Below are 26,401 nucleotides of genomic sequence, written 5' to 3'. Positions count from 1 at the left end.
AAGTCAAGAGCAGCGAACCAGTCCCCAGTCTCTAAGGAAGGGATATCAGAAGTAAAAGAGTAACCATCAAGAATTTTGTTTTCTTCAGAAACTTGTTTAGTTGCTTTAGATCAGTGGTTCTCCAACTTATTTGATCGGGCCCCCCTTCTCTGTGTCTGTAGTCGTTAACTCTCTTCCTTCCCCCAAGTACATATACCGAGCCACTCAGTTTTGAAGGCAGCACTGACCAGCAGCAGTACAGAAGTAAAGGTGGCAATGTGAAAAATGATATTCATCAATATCACTTTTCACAGCAGACTTAGAAGTAAGGATGCAGCAACACAGAAGTAAAGGAGAGAATGTGAAAAGTGATATTTGTCATCATTTTTCATAGCAGACTTAGTGCCGCATTGCCACCCTCATTTCTGCACTGCTGCTGCCACCGTGGGGAGTCCACCCCATAGTCTGAGAACAGCTATTTTAGATCTAAAGTAAGCCGGAGCCCCTCCTTTGCCTTCAGGATTTGGAAGTATCAGGAATACAATCCTCTTCCTCTATGGCCCCCACAAAGAGGAGAGACTGAATATCATGCTCTTGTGAGTGTGATTCTGAAGAGGAACAGGAAAGGGGTGTGTGAAGTGGGGACAGAAGTAAAGGGTGTATCCCTGTATCTCTGTGCTTAGAACCCACTGGTGACAGGGGACCAAGCACTTAGTAAGTGGGATAGGTGATTGGCAAAAACAGGGAAAGGGAATGATGGTACTCTGGTAAGTGATAGGCTGCTTTCAACCAACAGGTCAAAATGATTGCTTTGATGATCTGTTTTGTCTCGAACTGGCAGTTGCAGAGGAGGAAGAAGGCAGAGGCCATCTCTTATAACCTCTAGCCTTCTTCTCGACAGATCCTGACTATGAGGAATGAATGGTGGAACCACTCTGATTGCTGCAGGAAGAACGGCTTGCTCTTCTCCGCCAGCATACAGGTTCCCAAGTGTTGCTCTTAAGTCCTTAAGGCTATGAAGCCTCTCATCTGTCTTCTCAGAAAAGAGCGAGGAGCATTCAAATGGGAGGTCCTGTATGGTTTGCTGCATCTCTTGGGGTAGACCTGCCAATTACAGCCAAGATGAACACTGCATGGAAATGGTGGAAGCCATAACAAAAGCCGCTGAGTCAGCCGCTTCCAGCGTGATCTGGCCACTAATTTGCCCTCATCTACCAGAGTGGTGAACTCCTGCTTAGCCTCATCTGGAAACCTGTCAAACTTTAGGAAACTTTCTCACAAGTTAAAATCAGATTGACTCAGCAGAACCTGCTGGTTCATGATTCTCAGTTGTAACTCTCTTGTGAAATAAATCTTCCCACCAAGAGGTCCAGCTTTCTTGCTTCTTTCCCTGTTTGCAGCAGACACTATCATCGAACCAGGTGGTTGTAAAAATATTCATATCCATAAGAAGGGACATATCTCCTTTCCCCCCTTTTAACAGTGAGAGGAAAGGAGGATGGGATATGCCATAAGATGTTGATGGGCTCTAGGATAGCCTCATTTATAGGGAGAATTACCCTAGAGGGCCCCACAAAGGTCAAAATATCCACCAATCTGTGTAACTTTTCTTGCACCTTCCCTGGTTGGATAAGCAGAGCCGCAACCACCCTTTTTATTAAGTCCTCGTGGGCCCTGAAATCATCTGAAGGGGGTGAGGTAGACTCCGAGAGTACTGCCTCATCTGGTGATGAACAGAAAAAGACCAATGGGTGTTAAGGCAGATCCTCATCTAACAAGAATTGGAGAGGGAAGTCCTAAGTAAGCAATTGCCCTTGCATATCCCAGCAAAGGGGGAATGGAGACCATGTTGTACATGCTTCTAGTGCCTACTCAATGTGGGAGGGCAGGAAGGAAATAGGGATGCTGTAGAGCATATGGGGATGCCTCATGGACTCCAGAAGAGCCAATTAGCATGGTGGTGGGACCCTGCTATGCACTGGCCGTTGGTCCTTGGGCTGAGATCTGGAGCAAAGTGGGTAGACACTCCACTGGGGCTGCTCTAGTCTGGAGGCATGTTGCTGAGTGTCACAGTCCTGCATAGCACTTGCATGACAATGTCCCCTATGTGCATTTTCCAACTCCAAAATGATTTCCCACTGGCCAGTAGCAATCTAATGTTGCTGTGTGTCAGAGGGTGGACACTGAAAAGTGTCACGTGGGTTTGTGGGATTTTAATAAAAAGACATGAAAATTATAGGCCATGGATGTCATTATGGGATGGAGAAAATTACATTTTGGGGACTTGACCCTTAAGTCCCAGACATCCTGGCATGACTCATTTCTACCCCACAACACATGGTTCACATTTTGCAAAAGGCATTATGCCAGAAAGCAATGCATAGTGCACTGGCATACCTACCTGTGGTGCACTGCACTTTGCATCTACACATCTATGTGTAGCACTCCTGGTAAGTACATCCAGTGCCAGCGCAAGCAACTAAGTATGCATGTGCCTGAGGGATATGCAAACTTCTCTTGCTGTACGCCGACATAACTTGGGTCAACCGAAGTTTTTAGTGTAGACATAGCCTTAGTAACAGAGGTCTGTCCTGTGGTCTATAGGTTCTGATTCTGCCGATAACCCATGTTGTATGGCTCTACATTAAACAAACTCTTTTTTAAGAAATCAAGCAAGTTACACACAAAAAGCCCTACGCTAAAAGAACATTATAAAGGTTGCAAAGTCAAGCACTCAGAAGTTAGGATATGCCAGAATTAATGCTGCCTGAACATTAATTTATCCCACTGCTGTGCATGTATTATGATACAGTCTTTAATTACATGATCAGGTGCTATTTTTCCCCCCACAGGATCCCTGTCATAGTGCACAGGATTTACAGTGCTCAGGGAATGAATCAGGGGTTATTCAGTGAATAAGGCTGTTCACCTGCATCATTTGTTGCAGAAGTTGAAAGGTATGTATGAACAAGGGAAGGAAATGCTGGAAGAGAAATAATGGTCTTGTGTTTTAGACAAATGAGAATGCTGCCCTGCAGATTTGGATTCTATCCCTGCCTCTTTGTCTTTTCCCCTCAACCCCCACCTGCCTTCACCAGGGTATTTTTAGTAAAAGTCAGGCACAGGTTGCGGTCTTCCATGAATTTTTGTTTATTGCCTGTGACCTGTCCCTGACTTACTAAACATACCCTTGACAGAATCGTAACCTTAACATAAGGAAAGAAAGGGAAGGATTGTGCTAAAAAAATATTTGAGATGAAACTATTAGGAAAGGGAAGATATATTCACAGTTTACAAAGAAGTGATGCCCTTATCTCAAATTTGTCCTTTGGTTTTAGATCAAAGAAAAAACTTAAATGAATTGAGAAATAAAATAGCTGCCAGTAGGTAGGTAAAGCACCATCAATGAAGACACAGGATTAAAAAGAGATTACCTGTTCACCTGAGTATAATGTAAGAGGATACATGGCCAAATTGAAGGAGGTGAACTGCATGATCCTTCCCCTCCTGCCCCAACCTCTATAATTTCGATTTGTAAGTAAATAATGGTAAAGTTAAAGATCTTTTGGTCCAGAACAATTTCACACAATGCAGCCAAGAGAAGATGAGCACCATCACTATGAGGAGGCATTGGAGATGGAACGGCCATGTGCTTTGGATGGAAACTGATTCCATCACCAGCAATACACCTGAAGGCAAGAGAAAATGTGGTCCCCCGTAAACAACATAGAATCATAGAATATCAGGGTTGGAAGGGACCTTAGGAGGTCATCTAGTCCAACCCCCTGCTCAAAGCAGGACCAATCCCCAATTAAATCATCCCAGCCAGGGCTTTGTCAAGCTTGACCTTAAAAACTTCTAAGGAAGGAGATTCCACCACCTCCCTAGGTGACGCATTCCAGTGTTTCACCACCCTCCTAGTGAAAAAGTTTTTCCCAATATCCAACCTAAACTCCCCCACTGCAACTTGAGACCATTACTCCTTGTTCTGTCATCTGCTACCACTGAGAACAGTCTAGAGCCATCCTCTTTGGAACCCCCTTTCAGGTAGTTGAAAGCAGCTATCAAATCCCCCCTCATTCTTCTCTTCCGTAGACTAAACATCCCCAGTTCCCTCAGCCTCTCCTCATAACTCATGTGTTCCAGTCCCCTAATCATTTTTGTTGCCCTCCGCTGGACTCTTTCTAATTTTTCCACATCCTTCTTGTAGTGTGGGGCCCAAAACTGGACACAATACTCCAGATGAGGCCTCACCGGTGTCCAATAGAGGGGAACGATCACGTCCCTCGATCTGCTGGCAATGCCCCTACTTATACATCCCAAAATGCCATTGGCTTTCTTGGCAACAAGGGCACACTGTTGACTCATATCCAGCTTCTTGTCCACTGTAATCCCTAGGTCCTTTTCTGCAGAACTGCTGCCTAGCCATTCGGTCCCTAGTCTGTAGTGGTGCATGGGATTCTTCCGTCCTAAGTGCTGGACTCTACACTCGTCCTTGTTGAACCTCATCAGATTTCTTTTGGCCCAATCCTCTAATTTGTCTAGGTCCCTCTGTATCCTATCCCTACTCTCCAGCGTATCTACCTCTCCTCCCAGTTTAGTGTCATCTGCAAACTTGCTGAGGGTGCAATCCACACCATCCTCCAGATCATTTATGAAGATATTGAACAAAACCGGCTCCAGGACCAACCCTTGGGGCACTCCACTTGATACTGGCTGCCAACTAGACATGGAGCCATTGATCGCTACCCGTTGAGCCCGACAATCTAGCCAGCTTTCTATCCACCTTATAGTCCATTCATCCAGCCCATACTTCTTTAACTTGCTGGCAAGAATACTGTGCAAGACAGTGTCAAAAGCTTTGCTAAAGTCAAGGAACAACACGTCCACTGCTTTCCCTTCATCCACAGAGCCAGTTATCTCATCATAGACGGCAACTAGATTAGCCAGGCACGACTTGCCCTTGGTGAATCCATGCTGACTGTTCCTGATCACTTTCCTCTCCTCTAAGTACTTCAGAATTGATTCCTTGAGGACCTGCTCCATAATTTTTCCAGGGAATGAGGTGAGGCTGATTGGCCTGTAGTTCCCAGGATCCTCCTCCTTCCCTTTTTTAAAGATGGGCACTACATTAGCCTTTTTCCAGTCGTGCAGGACTTCCCCGGATCGCCATGAGTTTTCAAAGATAATGGCCAATGGCTCTGCAATCACATCCGCCAACTCCTTTAGCACTCTCGGATGCAACGCATCCGGCCCCATGGACTTGTGCACGTCCAGCTTTTCTAAATAGTCCCGAACCATTTCTTTCTCCACAGAGGGCTGGTCACCTCCTCCCCATGCTGTGCTGCCCAGTGCAGCAGTCTGGGAGCTGACCTTGTTCGTGAAGACAGAGGCAAAAAAAGCATTGAGTACATTAGCTTTTTCCACATCCTCTGTCATTAGGTTGCCTCCCTCGTTCAGTAAGGGGCCTACACTTTCCTTGACGAAGAACTGTGGAAGCTGAGCTGAAAAACCTGGGGGACAGCTGGGGAAATACTTGCCAGAAAAAGACAGGAGTGGAGGCGTAATGGGTACTACCTAACTAACTAAAGAGTCATTTCTGTAGCAAAACGCATTTAAATACAGAAAGATGGAGACTGGGTTTATGGGGACAAGGAAGAAGATGAAAACCTTGGATATGGCTACACTATGGAGATTACACCAGCATAGCCATGTTGGCATAGCTATTCATGCATTATCCTGTAACAGACACAGCCTACAATGACAGAAAAGGTTCTTCTGTCTATGTGGAACACCACCTCCTTGGATGTCAGTAGTTACATTGATGGAAGAAGCTGGATCTACACTGGGAGTTAGGTTGGCATAGCTATGTCGATCATGGGTGTGGGGTTTTTTCACACTCCCAACTGACACTTATTTATGTTGATCTAACTTTTAAATGTACATCAAACTCCATCACATACAAGACACCTGTCTGAATCTGTAGGATTTTAGTAATCACCAAAAATTGTTACTATTTGATGGCTGTGTATTGGTCTCAGTGCAGTACCCAGTGGACAGGTGTTGATTCCACAGAAGTTTCCATAATTCAACATCTGAGCAGAGAGTTCAAGAATTCAAGAGGCATGGAGATGACGTAACTTCCATTCCTACTGGTGCTCCCACTCAGCTAGGGTTAAGGTACATGATTGGGCCAGTATGGTGTGTGTGTGGGGGGAGATAGCTCAGTGGTTTGAGCATTGGTCTGCTAAACCCAGGGTTGTGAGTTCAATCCTTGAGGGGGCCATTTAGGGATCTGGGGCAAAAATTGGGGATTGATCCTACTTTGAGCAGGGGGTTGGACTAGATGACCTCCTGAGGTCCCTTCCAACCCTGAGATTCTATGATTTATACAGTCTGGTTCTGTAGCTAAACAAAGACTTCAGTCTGCAACACTTTCAATTTGACACGTTTTAAAATAAATCTAGTGCTTGTGAAAAGAAACTGGTGAAACACAACTGGGACCTTAATTCTTATGAAGAACTGCTTGTGTTTTATGAAGTAAATCTTGTTCCTAAATGACTGCAGGATCAGGGCCTTGAACTGTAAGTAAAGTTTACTGAAATTAATTTTTTTTAAATATAAATTCTGTAGTGAAATTATTAAATCTAATTAATAAAATAAATCCATACAATTCAATTACACAACTTCGTTACCCATGGCAAAATATGACAATCATGATCATCTCCATAACTGAGTATTTGAATTTTTATTATAGAAAAATAATGCACTTTCAATAATACATCTAGTAAGCGAATAAACCTCTTAAAGGATCAGAGTTTAAAATGTCTACAGCGCACTAATCTTCTAAACATGAACATATGTAGTGCAGTATACTCACTTGTCTGCCAGCATGTTTGACAGTTGCCACGGTGACAAGGTTCTTCACATCTATGAAGGCTACAATTGAGTTTGCGTCCACAAACCAAGGGACACTTATGTTCTTTGTCCTGGGAAAAATATTTATGAAAAATTACTACATTATCAATGCTTTCCCCCCCATAAAATGCCCCCCAAAATGGCAAAATATGATTAAAATCCACTACTGGCCAGGGCCATATTACTGTACCCAAGGATAGAAGAAATTAACAGTCATTAAGATTCTTTTCATACCACATGCTGAGCATCTATGACTAAGTGGGAATTTTCTCCAATATTTTTATGAAGACTATGTATACCTCAGTTTCCCCACATACTGCAGTGTTACCTAGTTTTTTTTTGGGGGGGGGGGGAAAGGGGGGAGAAGAAGAGTCTGTATGCTCTCAGGGCAGACTTAAGAGACAGGTGTTAGTGGAACCTTTTAACCTGCTTGTCAGCAGCCTAGCTGTCTGGGACTAAGTGGGCCTTAATCCCTGTGACAGTGGAGAAACCATAAAGACAACAGCAAATCACCGGGATATTGAAACCTGGCAACCAACGACCACAGATTGTCCCACCTGTCTGCAGGAAGCCAAGCAGCATTTCCTCAGTTCGGGAACAAAGGACCGGGGCGATGTGAGATGGGAGCTAAGTGCTAGAGGGTGAAGATCTCCCTGCAAGCACAGCGGTGCAGGGGAAGAGCAAGTCCTATCCCTCCCTAGCCTGGCTGGGACTAGCAGCTAGCAGCCCCCAGCTAGGGCACTCCCAGTAGCACAGGGGAGATCAGACCCATCTCCACCTCCGGAAACCTCCTGTGGCTGCAGGAAGCTCCAGGGGTGCTGCCTTCAGAGCCCAGCTCTGAACGCACTGCAGAAGTGAGGATGGCAATCCCGTGACCGCCCTACAACAGCTTTGTAACCTCCCCAGAACCCCCTTGTGGGTCTGGATCCCCATGGCTACAACACCATGAAATTTCAGATACAAACATTTTTAAAAGTGAAATTGACCAGATTGGACCATGAATTTGGTAGGGCCCTATTCATTTCTCTTTGCTAACCAAGGTCTTCCTATGCTGCATTCTAGTCAACTATTAAACCCTACAGTTTGATAACACTGGCTGAGTGTCACTGCAGATGCTGGTGGAGATGCACTGCTCCCTAAGATTGTACAAGTCTCCCTCAGGGGTCTGTCTCAGTGGGACTCGCTAAAATGGAGCTCATGGTGTGATGAAGGCCCAGAGGTCAAGTCTAAGGAGGCAGTGAAATCGCATGGCTTACCCTGGAGGAAGAGTGAGACCCCAAGGGGGTCTGGCATACTGAAGGGATCCTCCCTGAGACTACTCCAAAGCTGGGGTCATAGCACCAATCCTGTAGATCTATGAGAGTCTCTCATTGATCAACTGGAATTTTATCAACCTAGGACTAGTATACACAAAGTTTTGTGCTGGTATAGGATTTGTATTTGGTTAGGGGAGTGGTTTTTTTTTAAAAAACAAAGTTATTTTGTACAACCTCTAGCATGGTCACAGTTATACTGATATATAGATGTCTTACATCAGTATAGTTTACTCCGCTTCCCATAAGGGAATAGCTATACTGGCATAAAGCACATTTATACTGGTATAATTGTATCCATACTAAGGGGTTGTACTGCTTTAAGTATACTAACATAGTTAAAGTAGTACAGCTTGTGTGTTGACAAGCTCTTAGTTCAGTGGTTCTCAACCTATTTTCATATATGCAGCCTAAAATATGTTACCTGGGCTGCAGGTTAAGAACCACAGTGTGTCCCCCCCCCAAACTCCTTCACAGACCCCTAACCCCAGCAACCCCACTCAGAGACCCCTCCAGAAAGTGGGGCCAGGAGTGGAACCCTGAGCTTGGGGCCGGGCGCCAGCCCCATGGCTGAGCAGCCAGGCCCCCAGAGCCGGCCCCGTAGCGGCCAGGTGGCAGTGCAGCTGGAACCCGAGAGCCCGCCCTGTGGGGCCTGGGCAGCCGGGACCTGAGCCCTAGGGCCTTTAGCACTTCTCTACACTGCTGCAGCGGTGTGCTAATTGGGCTGCATGTGACCTGCGGGCCCTGGGTTGAGAACCACTGTCTTAGTTACACAATCACACTTGGGTGCACAGCATTAATCCTAAAGACTTTTTGAACAAAGTGCAAGGATGAATATTTTACATTACAAAACAGGGAATCTACATCTCAGCAGCCTTTTCACATACTATTTAAAAAAAAAAAGAAGGTATAGATGTAGCATTTTACACTGAACCATTTCTTATACTGTATAAATGAACTTACCACACAGCAAATTTCATTACACTTGTGTCGTCCACATGACCGTTTCTTGTTACATCGCTTGTCACACATAAATGTAATATCAGCTGTTCCAGTAGAAAAAATGTGTTTATATTTATTTAAACATTCAACCTTTGACTACATATTATACGATTGCAATAAGTAAACGTGTGTAGCAAGACCACACTAAAAATAATATGATGAAATGAAGAAAAGAGAGTACATTCTTACAGAGGCAGCACAAATTACTGTATAGAGAGGCTAATATAATGAGACACTGGACCAAACTGTCTTTTATAATTAGTTTGAGATATAAGCCTGGTGGTTGTATTTTGGCTTCTTGCTTAATAGCGTCAGTATTAAAATGACCACCACTAGTCTTTAATTAAGGGGAACGTTCCTGGTAAGAAAATACCACCATTTGATTCTTAGACAATTCAAACTGGTGACAGATTATAAACTGACAATATACTGATTAAATGTTCGGAGCAAAAAGTCCCTGTAAACAGCAAGTTACAGGAGAAGTGGAGTCACTTGTGAGGTACCTCCAAAGTGGGTGCATTTCAGTTTACATCCAAATACCTACAGCAGTACCTAAGCATGCCGCAGAATACTGACAAGTACTGATAAAAACATAATTTGGAAGTTTACATTAACATACTTAGAACTACTTAAATATATTAAGAAAGTGGTTTATGAAACAGCTAATAGATTTTAAAAATCTGAAAACTTGACCATCTTTATGTTGCTACATAAAGTAGGGAATGTTAGTTACCGGTGACACTGTTGTAGTCTCCTCAACTCCCATCCTACAACACTGAATTCAAAGACAGTGTTATGGTGACACCTACTGGAAGCATTGAGGCAAAGCATTCTAAAGCCCTGCCCCTGATTCCATAAGTCTCAGCCACAACTGCATCCCATCAGGAAGAGAACTTCCAGATCTATAGAGAAGGAAACAGCATGAAAGACAGAAAGAAATAGAACAAGCAGCAAAACAAACCCAAAGGGGAGGTGGATGAGATATAGTATAGAAGAGGAGAAGACAGACAGAATTACTGGTAATTTTTGCCTTTGTTGTATGTCTTTCTCTTCTATCCTACAACACTGGATTAAGGCACAAAAAGAGGATGCAGCAAGCAGTAACCTGAGGAGGTGGGACTACCTTAACATGCCACTATCAGGTCCTTGCAGCCAAAGGAAGTATCCTGAGAAGTGGAGATACCTAATTGATGACAATTTATAAAGGAGGTGAGGAGATGATCATGCTGCTGTCTTACACACCTTGTTCATGAAAGCTTCAGCATGTTCACTGCTCATGAAGATTTATCTAGCTACGTGGAATCTGACAAGTTTATCTGACAGTCTGGTCATATGCTTTAAGAATACAACATAAGATCCACCTAGCAAAAGCTATGGTAGATGCAGCATTACCTTTGTAACCCTGCTTTGACTTTCTAAACTCTCAGAATAGGATTAAAGTTGACAACATGCTTAACATCCAATAAATGCAGCTTCTAGTCATGGGTGGGGAATACTAGATTAGGACTGAAAGGAGAATAACAATAGATAGAACTTGGTATTCATCTTGTGAACAAATTCTGAACAAAGCCAAAAAATATCCTTCTGGAAAACGAGGGAGATAAGGAGGAGAGAAGATGGGAGTTCAACTCATTCACTCACTCTGGAAAGAAAAACCATCTTAAAGAAAATAATTTTGTCCTAAGGCCTCCCATGAGAGTTGGTTGCATCAAAATTGACGTGGATGAGGATCAAGTTCCATTGAGGATCACAGGATGAATCACTCATCTTTGAAACCATTTCTTGAATGGCAACAGAGGCAAATCCAAAATATCTTGGTGCCATATCAGGCCACAAAGCATTTCCAGCTCAGAGCAGGAGAGCATACATTCTGCTGCTCTCCAGACAGTGGAGAAGCCTCGCTTTGAGAAATGGCTCCCTTCAAGCTGAATGAAGCCAGATTGAAATGAATGCAAATGTAAAACAGGATCTGGAGAAAATAGGTCCAGGATACTGGGAAGCACTAATCACTAATAGGCTCATCAAATCAAAACCAGCAACAGAAGAGTGGTTGTGAAACAGAATCACAAATCCAGTTCATCAGCCTGAGCAGCAGGAAAAGCAGCACTACAATTTCCTACTCTACCTCTCGGTTGAGGGACACAAACACATGCAGGGCACAGGCACAGCCCCAATGGATAGTGCAGGTCAAAAGATTTCAGTCTTGTGCGCATGTGAAGAACAGTGGTACTGCCGTTCTTTTTTCTTCTAATGGTCCTTTGGCACTAAGTAAGAACACTGCAGAACTCTGCGGCCTACTGGACAATCCAGACTCCCTGAAAACCAAGAATTTTTCAGCACTGGACTTTGGAGTCTCTAAGGTTGAAAGTGTGCAAAAGAGCCTGGAATCAGTTCTTATTCTGAACCTGTCCTCAAAATTCTCATGGCTTCCTGTATCACGTGGATCCTAGCTGGGACATGCAATGCTTCTGACAAATGAAAATCTAGAAAAAGCAGCACTAAATTGGCATATGCCAAGCATGTCAAGAATTGAATACAAGTGTCTGAAATGGGAAATGTTGAGCCACAAGATGAACAGCCTTCACTATTCCTAATGGTTAAACACCAGTGACTAAAGCCTCCCCCAACAACACAGGAAATTTCCTCTAATAAAACAAAGAGAAGATTAAAAGATTGAAAAGTTAAAAACCGCTCTATTGGTCTAAAATCGACCATTCAGTAGAAATAAAAGGGTAGACCCATTACCAATAAGCAATTGGCTAGACGTATTCTGTGGGTTTTTTATTTTTGCCTTCCTCTGAAGCATTAGAGATGGGGTGGACCAGTGCTCTGAGGTGGTACATAGAATTCATTCTAGAAAACTGACTAGTGTCTCTTGCTCATAATGGTCAGTGTTATACTGATCATGAGATTTGGGGTTGGGAAGGAATTTTTCTCTAGGTCAGATTGCAAGGGACCTTGGTTTTTTTTTTGTTTTTTTTTTGCCTTCCTTTGTAGCATGGGGTTCACCTGCTGGGATCATCTGGGCAGATCTCACCTAATCAATTCCCTTCCATTGCAGGGGCCTCTGCCACTGGTGGCAGCTTGGTCTCTCCTGTTCTATGCCTGTGGGACACAGTATAGTCTGCTGAGGACTGAAACGTTTTGGACTATATGAAGTCTTTGGGCTTAATATGGATTGGAACTACAATCCAATTAGAAAATATTGCTTATGGAAACTTGAAACATTAAGAATTTCAGGAGGAGAAACAAACTCAGATACATTTTATGCTGCACACTTTGTTAACTATTTTAAACAACTATTCTGATCTAAAACACTAAACTTAGGGTTAAGATTGCGCAAGTGCATTTGACACAACGGTGAAAATACTAGAAAAAGGGAGATAAACTTTAGTAAATAAGGTTAAGTAAGTGGTGGTGACTTTTTTTTGTCTGAAAAGTTCTAACGGGCTTCCCCTCCATGAGGTCACAAGTATAGATTTAATAAAAGATCTATTCAGAAGGAGAATAAACCAACTATTTGCATTGGAAATTTCCAACACTGAAAGCACATAGAAAGGTATATTGATGTATTTACTATTATTTGAATCCTTCTACCAATTTGATGAATCAGCATATAAATATATACACACCCATGCTTTGATTCCAAAGAATTTAAAGATTTTGACCCTATTTAAGTGAACAAGAGTGTTAAATATCTAAAATAAACTTAAAAAGAGCAATCAAAGCAAATAATATAGTACAAAAAGGTAGCAAAAATACGTAAAACCCAAGACCACCAACTTTGCACATGAAATCAGAGTATTGTGTAGTGGATGAAATTGACACTATACTTCATACAACCTCCACTGGCATCTGATCTCTTCATCCACATACTTTCATTCAATATATGAAGTAACAAACACAAAAAATACATCAGTTTGAGTAGAATGTTTTTAAAGCTTCTATTTCACGGTTAGTATATTACAACTATTTACCTTTATTTTTGAGGAGGGCACATGGGACTTCCTAAGAAACAGATAGGAAAAGATTAAATCACAGCAAATGATATGTAGTGAGAGCTTAATGTTCTAGAAAGCGAACAACTACAGACAGTATATCAAATGAAAAAAAAAAAAGTCAAGCAATTGGTTTTTAGCTACTACAAATATTCGCATACGCAGTAAGTGGGACAAAAAACCTGATCATAAAAGGAGGGAAAAAAATGGAGGCTACTGACCTGTAACAGGATGGTCTGGTCTCTATCTGTATTCCACACAAGGGTAGGTGTGCACACCATGTGCTTGTGATCAGAGATTTCTAGCAAGTAGTGCTCATTTGGTCCTGCAAGTTTTTCTCCTCATGCTCCGAACTGATGGTAGGGGCATCAGACCAATGCCTCTCCAGTTCCTCTCTTACCACTAAGCAGAAGAATTTGAAGCAGAGGGGAAGGAGGCTGCGTAGTGGAATACAGATAAGGACCAGATATTTTAAAGAACCTCCAGTTACAGGTCAGTAACTTCTATCTCTTCTTGGAACACGAGTCCCTATGTGTATTCTACCTGTGGGTGATTGATAAGCTGTGTTTAACAGGAGGGGGTATGAGGAGGCAGTTGGTATAGATGCTTGTAATACCACAGTCCAAACAGCTACATTTGTAGAGGATGCTTGAACTAAGGCCTAATATATTGTGAATGTATCACAGAACTCCAGGTAGCCGATCCATGGATGTCCAGTATAGGTACTTCTTGAAGAGATGCTGTCGAGGTTGCTTGTGCTCTTGTGGAATGGGCTCTTACCACATTCAGGGGAGAAGTGTGTAAACTGGACAAACAGAATGATGCAGCCAGAGATCCAGTTAGAGAGTCTTTGAGCAGTTTATACCTGCCCTCGCAACCATTCCACTATAGTGCCAAACAGTCTTAGTGATTTATTAATTGATTTTGTCCTTTGCAAGTAGAACACTACAGCTTGTCTGATGTCCAAAGAGTGAAGTCTCCTCGTCTCTTTGGAAGTATGAAATTTTGAAAAGAATGCCATTAAGCAGATAGGTCAATTGATGCAAAGCTCAGAAATTTCTTTAGGGATGAATGTCAGGTGAAGGTGAAGGCAAAGGGAAACCTGCTGATGAAAATAGCAAAACCACAAGTGCTCCCAGTTGGCTCTGGCTTCTGGCCAATGTGATAGCAACTAAAAAAGTGATCTTCATGGGAATGTGCATCATACAACATGTTGCTAATGATTCAAATGGTGACTTGGTAAGTACTGACTGTACAAGGTTGATGTCCCATTGTAATGCAGTTTTCACCACTTATGAGAAGATCTTACCTAGACCTTTCAAGAATCTAATTGTTGTTGGGTCAGTAAGAATGGAATATCCTTTTACTGGAGGACAGAAGGCATGATTGCTGCTTGTTGGACCCACAGGGGAGACACTAAGATTTACTAAGATTAAAAACTCAAACAACACTAAAATATTAAAGCAAAACTATGTACAATATATTTACAGGTTTGAAGAAGAAAGCAGCACTGAGAAATCTGTGGATATAGCAGATTCTGACTCAAGCCACGTGGCAGTAAGAAGGAAATAGAGAGGTGTCAGTCTACCCCACCATTTGTGCACTTGATTCAGAACACGGGTCAATTGCACAGGTGCGGGCCAACGGACACTACTTGCTAGAAACCTCCAATTTCACGCACATGGGGTGGACGTGTACCCATATGTGGAATACACATAGGACAAAGCAGTCAAAGAAGAACCTCAAAATACCCATTTTATTTTATGTTTACATATCACACCAATTTTTAACTACTCTTTTTCTTAGAGGTTCTTCAACACAAACAGTAAAGTAGTGCACCGTTTTTTTACCTTCTCACCTCATTCCCAAAGAAATATTAGCTATATTAATGGTGACAACATCTATGAAGGGAACAGACAGACACTGCAAAGCAAACACTAGCAGAGCATCCCTTTTACCTATCCAGAAGAATATTTTATTTTCCTGCTTCTAAAAAAAAGCTACAGCACATCTGACTGTTTTTGTCTATTATTTTCAAAGATTCAAGTGATAAATCCAAATCCATTTTTTAAAAAACTAATGGGAGAGAAAATGGAAGAGATATTTTGCACTTTCACCGGAGATCTATTAATAATAATAAAATAATGCACTAATTTAAAAAATTCTACTGTAAACTGTTGCGGTTATTTTGCTTCAGTACCATTTTGCTGCACTGTTGGGAATCCTATTTCATATCCCAGAACAAAAGTTTCCATTAATAGTCAATTTAAATCTTACCAAAAATATGACATCTCGTAACAAGAAATTCTCAAGTCTGAAATCCATGAATGAAGGGTTAACCACACCCGTATGTCCACAGTGGCAATCAATATTGTCAGAGTTTCGTTGCTTGAACTACCTCCCATATGCACCCAACAAAAGCATCATAGTCCAGTCAAAAAACTTACAACTAAGTTGTGATAACCTTTAAATTGTCTACTCTCATATTAAGTCAGAAAGCCATGCCAGATGCAGTAGCAAGCAGTCTATCAAGAAAAGAAGGGATCGGAAGCAGAGGCGACGAGTGGGGAGGGGGCATGCTGGGTCATATACAACCCCCCCCCCCCCCGAGATTGCTCGGTCACATGGAGTAGTGGGCCTCCCTCCCTGTGGAGCAGCTGAGCTTCGCCAGGCAGGTAGAGGTAGAGGCAGAGGCAGGAAGCTGCCTGGAGAGGCCGCTGCTTTCCTGGAGAGGGGAGGGCGGCCATGAGGGTGGGAAGGGGGTGTTCCAGGGCTGTGTCCCCACACTGTCAGCAGGCTTGGGTTGTCTATGAGGAGAAGAGGGGATCTCTTTTCAGAAGATGCTCTAATTCTTGCTATCCCAAGAAACAGATGTTTGGAATGAGAGAAAATGGAGACTTAAATGGGAGAAAAGAAACAACTTGATCAGTATCCCTGCTATTGAAGGGATAGACTCATAGAATATCAGGGTTGGAAAGGACCTCAGGAGGTCATCTAGTCCAACCCCCTGCTCAAAGCAGGACCTAATCCCCAACTAAATCATCCCAGCCAGGGCTTGTCAAGCCTGACCTTAAAAACCTCTAAGGAAAGAGATTCCACCACCTCCCTAGGTAACGCATTCCAGTGATTCATCACACTCCTAGTGAAAAAGCTTTTCTTAATATCCACCTAAACCTCCCCCACTGCAACTTGAGACCATTACTCCTTGTTCTGTCATCTGCTACCACTGAGAACAGTCGAGAGCCATCCTCTTTGGAACTCCCTTTCAGGTACTTAAAAGCAGCTATCAAATCCCCCCTCATTCTTCTCTTCTGCAGACTAAATAATTCCAGTTTCCTCAGCTTCTCCTCATTAGTCATGTGTTCAGTCCCCTAATAATTTGTTGCCCTCCACTGGACTCTTTCCAATTTTTCCACATCCTTCTTGTAGTGTGGGGCCCAAAACTGGACACAATACTCCAAATGAGGCCTCACCAATGCCGAGTAGAGGGGAATGATCACGTCCCTCGATCTGCTGGCAATGCTCCTATTTATACACCCCAAAATGCCGTTAGTCTTCTTGGCAACAAGGGCATACTGTTGACTCATATCCAGCTTCTCGTCCACTGTAACCCCTAGGTCCTTTTCTGCAGAACTGCTGCCTAGCCATTCGGTCCCTAGTCTGTAGCAGTGCATGGGATTCTTCCGTCCTAAGTGCAGGACTCTACACTTGTCCTTGTTGAACCTCATAAGATTTCTTTTGGCCCAATCCTCTAATTTGTCTAGGTCCCTCTGTTTCCTATCCCTACCCTCCAGCATATCTACCTCTCCTCCCAGTTTAGTGTCATCTGCAAACTTGCTGAGGGTGCAATCCAAGCCGTCCTCCAGATCATTAATGAAGATATTGAACAAAACCGGCTCCAGGACCAACCCTTGGGGCACTTCGCTTGATACCAGCTGCCAACCAGACATGGAGACATTGATCACTACCCACTAAGCCCGACGATATAGCCAGCTTTCTATCCACCTTTTTGTCCATTCATCCAGCCCATACTTCTTTAACTTGCTGGCAAGAATACTGTGGGAGACCATAACAAAAGCTTTGCTAAAGTCAAGGAATAACACATCCACTGCTTTCCCCTCATCCACAGAGCCAGTTATCTCATCATAGAAAGCAATTAGATTAGTCAGGAATGACTTGACCTTGGTGAATCCATGCTGACTGTTCCTGATCACTTTCCTCTCCTCTAAGTGCTTCAAGATTGATTCCTTGAGGACCTGCTCCATGATTTTTCCAGGGACTGAGGTGAGGCTGACCGGCCTGTAGTTCCCAGGATCCTCCTCCTTCCCTTTTTTTAAAGATGGGCACTACATTAGCCATTTTCCAGTCATCCGGGACCTGCCCGATCACCGTGAGTTTTCAAAGATAATGGCCAATGGCTCTGCAATCACATCTACCAACTCCTTTAGCACTCTCGGATGTAGTGCATCCGGCCCAATGGACTTGTGCTCGTCCAGCTTTTCTAAATAGTCCCGAACCACTTCTTTCTCCACAGAGGGCTGGTCACCTCCTCCTCATGCTTTGCTGCCCAGTGCAGTAGTCTGGGAGCTGACCTTGTTCACGAAGACAGAGGCGAAAAAAGCATTGAGTACATTAGCTTTTTCCACATCCTCTGTCACTAGGTTGCCTCCCCCATTCAGTAAATGGCCCACACTTTTCCCTGACCTTCTTGTTGCTAACATACCTGAAGAAACCCTTTTGTTACGCTTAACATCCCTTGCTAGCTGCAACTCCAAGGCTGATTTGGCCTTCCTGATTTCACACCCGTATGCCTGAGCAATATTTTTATACTCCCCCCGGTCACTTGTCCAATCTTTCACTTCTTGGAAGCTTCTTTTTTGTGTTTAAGATCACTCCTCCCCAGCGAGGGGAGTAGCGCTAAAATCGACCTTGCTGAGTTGAATTTGGGGTAGTGCTGACTCAAATAGACGGTATTGGCCTCTGGGAGCTATCCCAGAGTGCTCCAATGTGACCGCTCTGGATAGTAATTTGAACTCCGATGCACTAGCCAGGTATACAGGAAAAGCCTCAGGAGCTTTTGAATTTCATTTCCTGTTTGGTCAGCGTGGCGAGCTCAGCAGCACAGGTGACCATGCAGTCCTCCCACAATCGCAAATGAGCTCCAGCATGGACCAAAAGGGAGACACTGGATCTGATTGGTGTATGGGGAGAAGCATCTGTGCAGGCAGAACTCCGATCAAAAAGAAGAAATGCCAATATATTTGCCAAAATCTCACAGGGCATGATGAACAGAAGCTAAAACAGCGACACATAGCAGTGCCACATGAAAGTTAAGGAGCTCAGGCAAGCGTACCAAAAGACAAAGGAAGCAAACGGGTGCTCTGGGTCAGAGCCCCACACCTGTCGCTTCTATAATCAGCTGCACGGCATTCTAGGGGGGACCCTACCACTACCCCACCACTGTCCGTGGACACCTGCAAGGGGGGAGTTTCATGCAACAGGGAAGAGGATTTTGTGGATGAGGAAGAGGAGGAGGAGGGGAATGCGCAGCAGGCAAGCGGTGAATCCGTTCTCCCCAGCTGCCAGGACCTTTTCATCACCCTGAAGCCAATCCCCGACCCTGAAGCCGGAGAAGGCACCTCTGGTGAGTACACATTTGTAACTACAGTACAGGGTTTAAAAGCAATACTGTTTCATGTTTGATTTGCCCTGAAGACTTGAGATGCATTCACGGTCAGTACAGCTACTGGAAAAGTCTGTTCACATGTCTGGGGATGGAGCAAGAATCCTCTAGGGACATTTCCATGAAGCTCTCCTGGAGGTACCCTGAAAGCCATTGCAGAAGGTTTCTGGGAAGGGCTGCCTTATTTCATCCTCCACAGTAGGACACTTTACCAAGGCAAGCCAGTAGCAAGTATTCTGGAATCACTGCAGCACAAAGCATGGCAGCGAATGGCCCTAGGTTTTGGTCGCATTCAAGCAACATTTGGTCTATATCTTTCTGTGTTAGCCTCAGGAAAGCGATATCTTTCATGGTCAACTGCCTGAAATAGGCAAATTTTTGTAAGGGAACAGTAAAAGGACCCCGTTCATGCTGGGCTGTTTGTGCTTGGCTAAAAGGGATCATCCTGGAGAATAGCCAAGCGGCGGGGGGGAGGGGTTAAGGGATCATCCCAGAGAATAGCCATGAGGTGGGGTGGGGGGAGGTGTGTGCTGCACATCCACCCAAAAGCAGCAACCCCTCCTTTTAAAAGTGAAACCCAACCCATTGCTTGCTATGGGAAAGGATGGCGCTGCAGTTTGAAACCATTCCCACTTGGTATACATAAGAAGCCAACCCCGCGTACCCTGTGCCTTACCATGTGTCACAGGGGTCCCTCCTCACGCTGAACTCTAGGGTACAGATGTGGGGACCCGCATGAAAGACCCCCTAAGCTTATTTTTACCAGCTTAGGTTAAAAACTTTCCCAAGGCACAAATTTCGCCTTGTCCTTGAACAGTATGCTACTACCACCGAGTGATTTAGACGAAGAACAGGGAAAGGACCACTTGGAGTTCCTATTTCCCCAAAATACCCCCCCGAAGCCCTTACACCCCCTTTCCTGGGGAGGCTTGAGAATAAACAAGATGAGCACAGACCAGCCTTGGATTTTTAAGATCCAAAAAACCCAATCAGGTTCTTAAAAAATAGAACTTTATTATTAGAACAAAAAAAAAAGATAAAGAGAACAACTCTGTAAGATCAGAATGGAAGGTAGTCTTACAGGCAGTCAGATTCAAATCATAGAGAATCCCTCTAGGCAAAACCTTAAGTTACAAAAAGGCACAAAAACAGGAATACGCATTTCCTCCAGCACAGCAAATTTCACAAGCCAAAACAAAGAAAACCTAATGCATTTTCTAGCTAGATTACTAACTAACTTTACAGGAGTTGGAGGGCTTGCATCCTTGATCTGTTCCCGGTTCCCAGCAAAGGTATCACACAGACAGACAAAAGCCGCCTCCCCCCCCCCCCTTTATATTTATGACACCATGGCTGCCTGGAAACCGAATTCTGTTGCCCAGCCGTGTGTGATGTGTCACCATACTGGCAGGCTCTCAATATAAAAGGAAAAATGTGACCTTGTACCTAAAGCACATGTGCTGTCTACTGTGAATTGCTGGATTCACTGTGAAAGAGTATCCCTTTTGTTCTCAGAAATGTACCATCTTAAATTTTAATCTCCCTTTTTATCTCCCCCCCACCCCCAGGCGCAAATGTTTCTATGCTCCCCCTATCATCTCCATCCCTGAGGTTACTGCAGATTAGAAAGCGAAAAAAATGCACATGCTCATGATGACATGTCTTCCAAGCTCATGCAGTCCCCCCGCACTGATAAGGCACAGCTTAATGCATGGAGGCATTCAGTGTTAGAGGCCAGGAAAGCATTAAGAGAGCATGAAGAGCAGAGGCAGGAGGCGATGCTGAGGCTAATGGGGGAGCAAACGGATATGATGAAGCATCTGGTGGAGCTTCGGGAAAGCCAACAGGAGCACAGACCCCCACTGCATCCATTGTATAACCGCGTGATCTCCTCCCTAAGTTCCATATCATCCTCAACCGGGCGCCCAAGAACGCAGTGGGGGGAGGCTCCAGGCACCCAGCCACTGCACTCCAGAGGATGGCCCAAGCAACAGAAGGCTGTCATTCAAACAGTTTGATTTGTAGCGTGGCTACAAAAAGCAATGTGGCCTTGTCCTTCCCTCCCACCCCACCCAGGCTACCTTGTCAGTTAACTCACTTTTTTATTTTATTAATAAAGAAAGAATGCATGGTTTCAAAACAATAGTTACTTTATTTCGAAAGGGGGAGGGACAGTGGTTTGGTTACAGGGAATTAAAATCAACTAAGGGGAGCGGGTTTGCATTAAGGAGAAACACACACAATGGTTGCACCCGTAGCCTGGCCAGTCATGAAACTGGTTTTCAAAGCCTCTCTGATGTGCAGTGCGCCTAGCTGTGCTCTTCTAATCACCCTGGTGTCTGGCTGCTCAAAATCGGATGCCAGACGATTTGCCTCAACCTCCCACCCCGCCATAATCGTCTCCCCCTTACTCTCACAGATATGACGGAGCATACAGCAAGCAGCAATAACAATGGGAATGTTGCTTGTGCTGAGGTCTGACCTAGTTAGCAAACAGCACCAGCAAGTTTTTAAATGTCCAAAGGCACATTCTACCACCATTCTGCACTTGCTCAGCCTATAGTTGAATTGCTCCTTACTACTGTCCAGGTTGCCTGTGTAAGGCTTCATGAGTAGGCTGGGTCTCCAAGGATAACTATTAGCATTTCAACATCCCCAACAGTAATTTTCTGGTCTGGGAAGTAAGTTCCTTCTTGCAGCTGCTTGAACAGCCTGGAGTTCCTAAATATGCAAGCATCATGCACCTCTCCTGGCCATCCCATGTTGATGTTGGCGAAATGTCCCTTGTGGTCCACCAGTGCTTGCAACACCATTGAGAAGTACCCCTTGCCGTTTATGTACTGGTTGGCAAGGTAGTCCGGTGCCAAGATAGGGATATGCGTTCCGTCTATCACCCCACCACAGTTAGGGAACCCCACTGCAGCAAAGCCATCCACCATGACTTGCACATTTCCCAGAGTCACTACCCTTGATAACAGAACGTCAATGATTGCACTGGCTACTTGCACACAGCAGCCTGCACAGTGGACTTGCCCACTCCAAATTGATTCCTGACTGACCGGTAGCTGTCTGGCATTGCAAGCTTCCACAGGGCTATCGCCACTCACTTCTCAACTGTCAGGGCAGCTCTCATCTTGGTATTCCTGTGCTTTAGGGCGGGGAAAAGCAACTCACAGAGTTCAAGGAAAGTGGCCTTACGCATGCGAAAGTTTCACAGCCACTGTGAATCATCCCATACCTGCAACACTACGCGGTCCCACAAGTCTGTGCTCGCTTCCCGGGCCCAGAATTGGCGTTCCACTGTATCAACCAGCCTTACTGCCACCATGGATGTCCCAATTGCCACAGCCCATCCTTTCACGAACTTCTGTGTCCATATCTTCATCAAAATCGTCCTTGTGCTGGTGTCTCTTAGCCCGGTTATGTATATACTCCAGGATAACACGTGAGGTGTTTACAATGCTCACAACAGCAGCAGTGCCGGTGAACTGAGTGGGCTCCTTGCTTGCCGTGGTTTGGCATCTGCAGGAAAGCTGAGTTGCAGCAGAAGCGGTGGATGTCGACAACATGGAGAAATTTGCTATTGAGACTGAGCTCATTTACAAGAGCAGGAGAGTAGAGTTGCAGCGGAAGTGGTGGATGATGGCGGTTAGCAGTTGCACCGTCTGCTAACAGCAGCACCCAGGACACAACAGCGGTGACGGTGAGCTGAGCAGGCTCCATGCTTGCCGTGGTATGGTGTCTGCACAGAAAAAAGGCGCAAAACGATTGTCTGCCATTGCTTTCACGGAGGGAGGGGCGACTGACGACATGTACCCAAAACCACCTGCAACAATGTTTTTGATGAGTTTCATAAGGTATGGACATGTTGGACTGCCAGTAAAGGAGGTCCATATGAATTTAAAAGAGATAGGGGGAAGAAACATGGAATGGAATCTATAAGGTTGGGCAAAGACTATAGCCTTAGAAAATAATAAGAGTAAGAAATGTACACAACAGGCCACAAAATTGGCAGGGCAACTAACAGAAGAAAAAAAAAAAAGAAGCAAGAGAAGCAACAGAGATCTGAAATGCTTCTGCTCTCCTAGCAGGGTGGCAAGCAGTTCAGAGACATTATACGTTACAGAAAGCACAGGAACAGAATAAAATGTTGGAAATAGCTGTAAAGAATCTTCAAAAAATAGAAGTGCCATCCCCGGTTATAAATATTGGTCAGCAATGGGTTTCGGGTACCTATATAGTGCCTGAAGAATGGAAACAGAAATGGAAAAAGGTGGCCTGAGAAAAATTAAAAGATGTAACATGGAGTGATTGGAATGGGTGCTGCAATGGGGCCTCTGGGAATGACCCAAACTGGCCACGGGCCCTTGCATTGTCTGATAAAAGCCAGGTTCCACTAAAAGCTAAACTGAGTCCTAGACTGGTGTTTGTCAGAACAGGAAAAGTGCACAGGAGGGAGAAGTAGCAAACAATACTTTCACTGTATTGGTAAATCAGATGAAAGAAAAAATGGAACAGTTCACAGAGCACATTAGGAAACTGGAGCTGCGACTTTATCATAGGGGAGTGGACAAAAAAGAATTTCAAAGTGAAATACTGAGAGTGAGCAGTTTAATACCTAAAATTGATGCATTAATACATAGAGTTGCCCCAAAACAGTTAACTGTAGCAGGCAAGGGCACTCTTGCAATCTATTTGGCATGAGGACAAAAGCAACAGACACTGGGGGAACAAATTCAGATATTGCAAGAGCAAGTAATGACCCCTACTCTCATCTCAGAGCCAGGATAAAAACCAGGGGTGCAGGTTCCCAACTGCTTTAACCCACGGAGCCTCAGCTCAGAGCTAATAATATAATCTTCTTTCTCAAATATTTTTACTTCAGTTAAGTTTTCCCTTATATCCTCTCTCAGTTTGCTAAACTCACTGCTGCTGCCTGTACTTTAAGATAATTTGATAGAGTTAATCTCTCTTGGCTCAGGTATCCCCCTCCCTTCCCCTGCACTCCCCGCCTCTTCTCACTTCTGCTTTCTCTCTCTGTTTTAAAAGTTAAAAGTTATAGTTATTCCAAAAATCACCATTGCTAAAAAAGACAAAAACAACTGAAAACAGAACAAAATAACAGAGAAAATTAGGTAAAAGTTTTACTTTAAATAAATCCAGTAAATTAATTATTTACACTCTTCAGGAATCAACAGCTGGAATTACTCCTAATTTTCTTGAAGATATGGTTGCCAAGCAACAGAAATGCAGACTCTGCTTCTAATTTTAACCACTGACTAATATTTGAAACATTTCCATATAGAAGAGTTTTTAAAGTAAAGTAATATAAAGAAATGGAAAATGCCTTAACTTATTAATCTAATACAACAAAGGGGGAAAATAACTTCATATGAATTTTTATCAATTCTTATTAAAAGTTTAAAATGAAACGGTAATAACTTGCTTAGTTAGATCTTTAACTCTTTTACTCACCTGTTTATTTTCTATAATGCATTGCTTTAATACCTAAGGTTCTTAATGCCTTATCTTGTATAGTTATAAATATAATTCTGGTGCCATTCAGTTTTAATTGTAATTTTGTCCTGTATATCTTGTATGTTGCTCTGTGCTGTGTGTCACGTGACCACTTTTTTCTTTTATTTTGTTACAACAAGAGTCACTTTTATACTTTTTAAAAATATAAATGGTACTACATTATTTTAATATTATGGTTGGGGTATAACCATCGTAACAGTATTAACCAATTAATTTTTTTTGCAAAAGCTCAAAAAGGCCTCAGTTATAAATATATGTACATATATTTCTGCCTCAACAAATAATGCAATTGCAAACAAAAATAATTCTCTTTTAGTAATCACAAGGGGATTTTTTAGTCAAAGGAAAAAATGTAAAGGGAAACATCACCAGTAATTCAACAACAGTAATATTAACAAAATGTCAATTTCTTGTTTGGGTTTTTATAAACTTCTTTGCACCTTTATTAAGTATTAAAATATAGTTATAAGAATGTTATAGCAAAAATGGTAAAAAAGATATCAATATAAACTATGTCTGGTTATGTTCCAAAATGTTAAAGCTAACCAAATAATTTCAACACATTAACACCTTTTTTTCCCCAAATACATCTAAGTGTTATGAAAGTTTAATACTCTCAATGTGTTTTCATAGACCAGCATTTAAAATTCAGTTTGGTTTAATGTTTACACTCTTTCTTTAATGTTATGTTAAAGAGAAGTAGTGGTGGTTAAAGTTTGTGCTTCTAAACAGTTAGCAGAAGTGGAATTGGTATCACAAGCAAATTAACTCTAGAAAGCTTGGATAAAAATTCTGTTACTAACTCCTTTGCTAAAACAGAGTGCTCAGCAGGGGAGAGCAGTACTCCCTCTCACAGAAGATCGTGTACATCTATTTCAGCAGTTAAGCACTATATTTAGTATATAAAAAATTAATAATGCACACTAAGTTAATCTGTGTATTAAATCTGGGTTACTGAAAAAAAGAGGAATGTAAAAACTTTATTCTGTTAATCAACTTAAGCTGTTTATGGTTGCATCCCACTGACTGAAGACACCAGAAGACATCAGTACACAGTGAAGAAACCCCCAGGCATCAAGAAAAGAAAAATGAAGTGCTTTATAAACAACAGACTAGCCAACTACACCTCAGTCTACTATATATGGACAATTAGGTACGCAATCAGCTAAATACCACTAGCTGGACCAGGTCTAACTGTCATTTAAATTGTATATTATTAAGCAAAGTGAGTTCATGTGCTGGTGGTTTTAAATCTTTACCATTGAAATATGAATGAATTTAGCTACTGTGTAAACGCCATTGCTAAACTGTTTAACCAACACACAGGTAAAAATTAAACTAATGGCAGCCAACAACAAAGCAAGGAAACAACAAACCAGCAAAGAAGTTATTTGTACTGTTTATGGAAGTTACATAGTAACTACCATAACCAACTCATTAGGAAATATTTTCCTTTTTTAATCACCTAACCTCATTAGAAACAAACAGCTAGCTGGCATTGGCATTGCTGGTGTATAACAAAAACAGTAATGAGTTGGCAATATGTCAAATTATGCAAACAAATTCCCTGTTAGTAACAGTCAAAATTTGGGGTCAGTGACACTGCATCCTAAATGAAGCAGGTTATTCAAAACATTCTTGTTCGGTGTCTGGTTAACAATTAAATTCTGACACAGCAATATTTGGTAAATTGGTTACTGTCCATTCAGTAGGTTTATCTGGAAGACAGCATCTATAAGAAATAACTGGATCTACGTCAACTACTGGTGTATCAGAGGTATGCAACCAATGGAACACAGAAACTAGCTGTTCCTGTTTCCTGCCTAGAGAAGCTGATCAGAGGATTATTCCTGGGGGAATTCTATGCCACTGCAAACATGCAGAATTTGTGTCTGATGCAGAATTTCCCCCCTACCCCCTCGAAAATACAGTCTGCTGAAAAAGTGCTGCAGTTCCACCTTTCGCCCACC

At 43.1% G+C, this 26,401-nt stretch overlaps 1 protein-coding gene across 4 annotated transcripts in view; it reads right to left on the bottom strand.

The window, feature by feature from the left end:
- Window positions 1-26,401, bottom strand: part of NFX1 (nuclear transcription factor, X-box binding 1) — a 238,250-nt gene that overhangs the window by 104,700 nt on the left and 107,149 nt on the right. For all 4 annotated transcript variants that reach the window (XR_012157390.2, XM_073332429.2, XM_073332430.2 and 1 more), the window contains 3 exons: window positions 13,190-13,220; window positions 9,174-9,256; window positions 6,860-6,968 (listed from right to left, as the gene is read on the bottom strand). Coding sequence is in view for 3 of the 4 variants with exons in the window: in XM_073332429.2 (XP_073188530.1) it covers window positions 6,860-6,968; window positions 9,174-9,256; window positions 13,190-13,220 (223 nt within the window). In the remaining variant the exon portion in view is untranslated. The remainder of the gene's footprint in view (window positions 1-6,859; window positions 6,969-9,173; window positions 9,257-13,189; window positions 13,221-26,401) is intronic.

The sequence above is a fragment of the Lepidochelys kempii genome, chromosome 2, assembly GCF_965140285.1.
Source record: "Lepidochelys kempii isolate rLepKem1 chromosome 2, rLepKem1.hap1, whole genome shotgun sequence".
NCBI classification, from domain to species: Eukaryota; Metazoa; Chordata; order Testudines; family Cheloniidae; genus Lepidochelys; species Lepidochelys kempii.
This window is presented reverse-complemented; position numbering and strand designations above follow the sequence as displayed.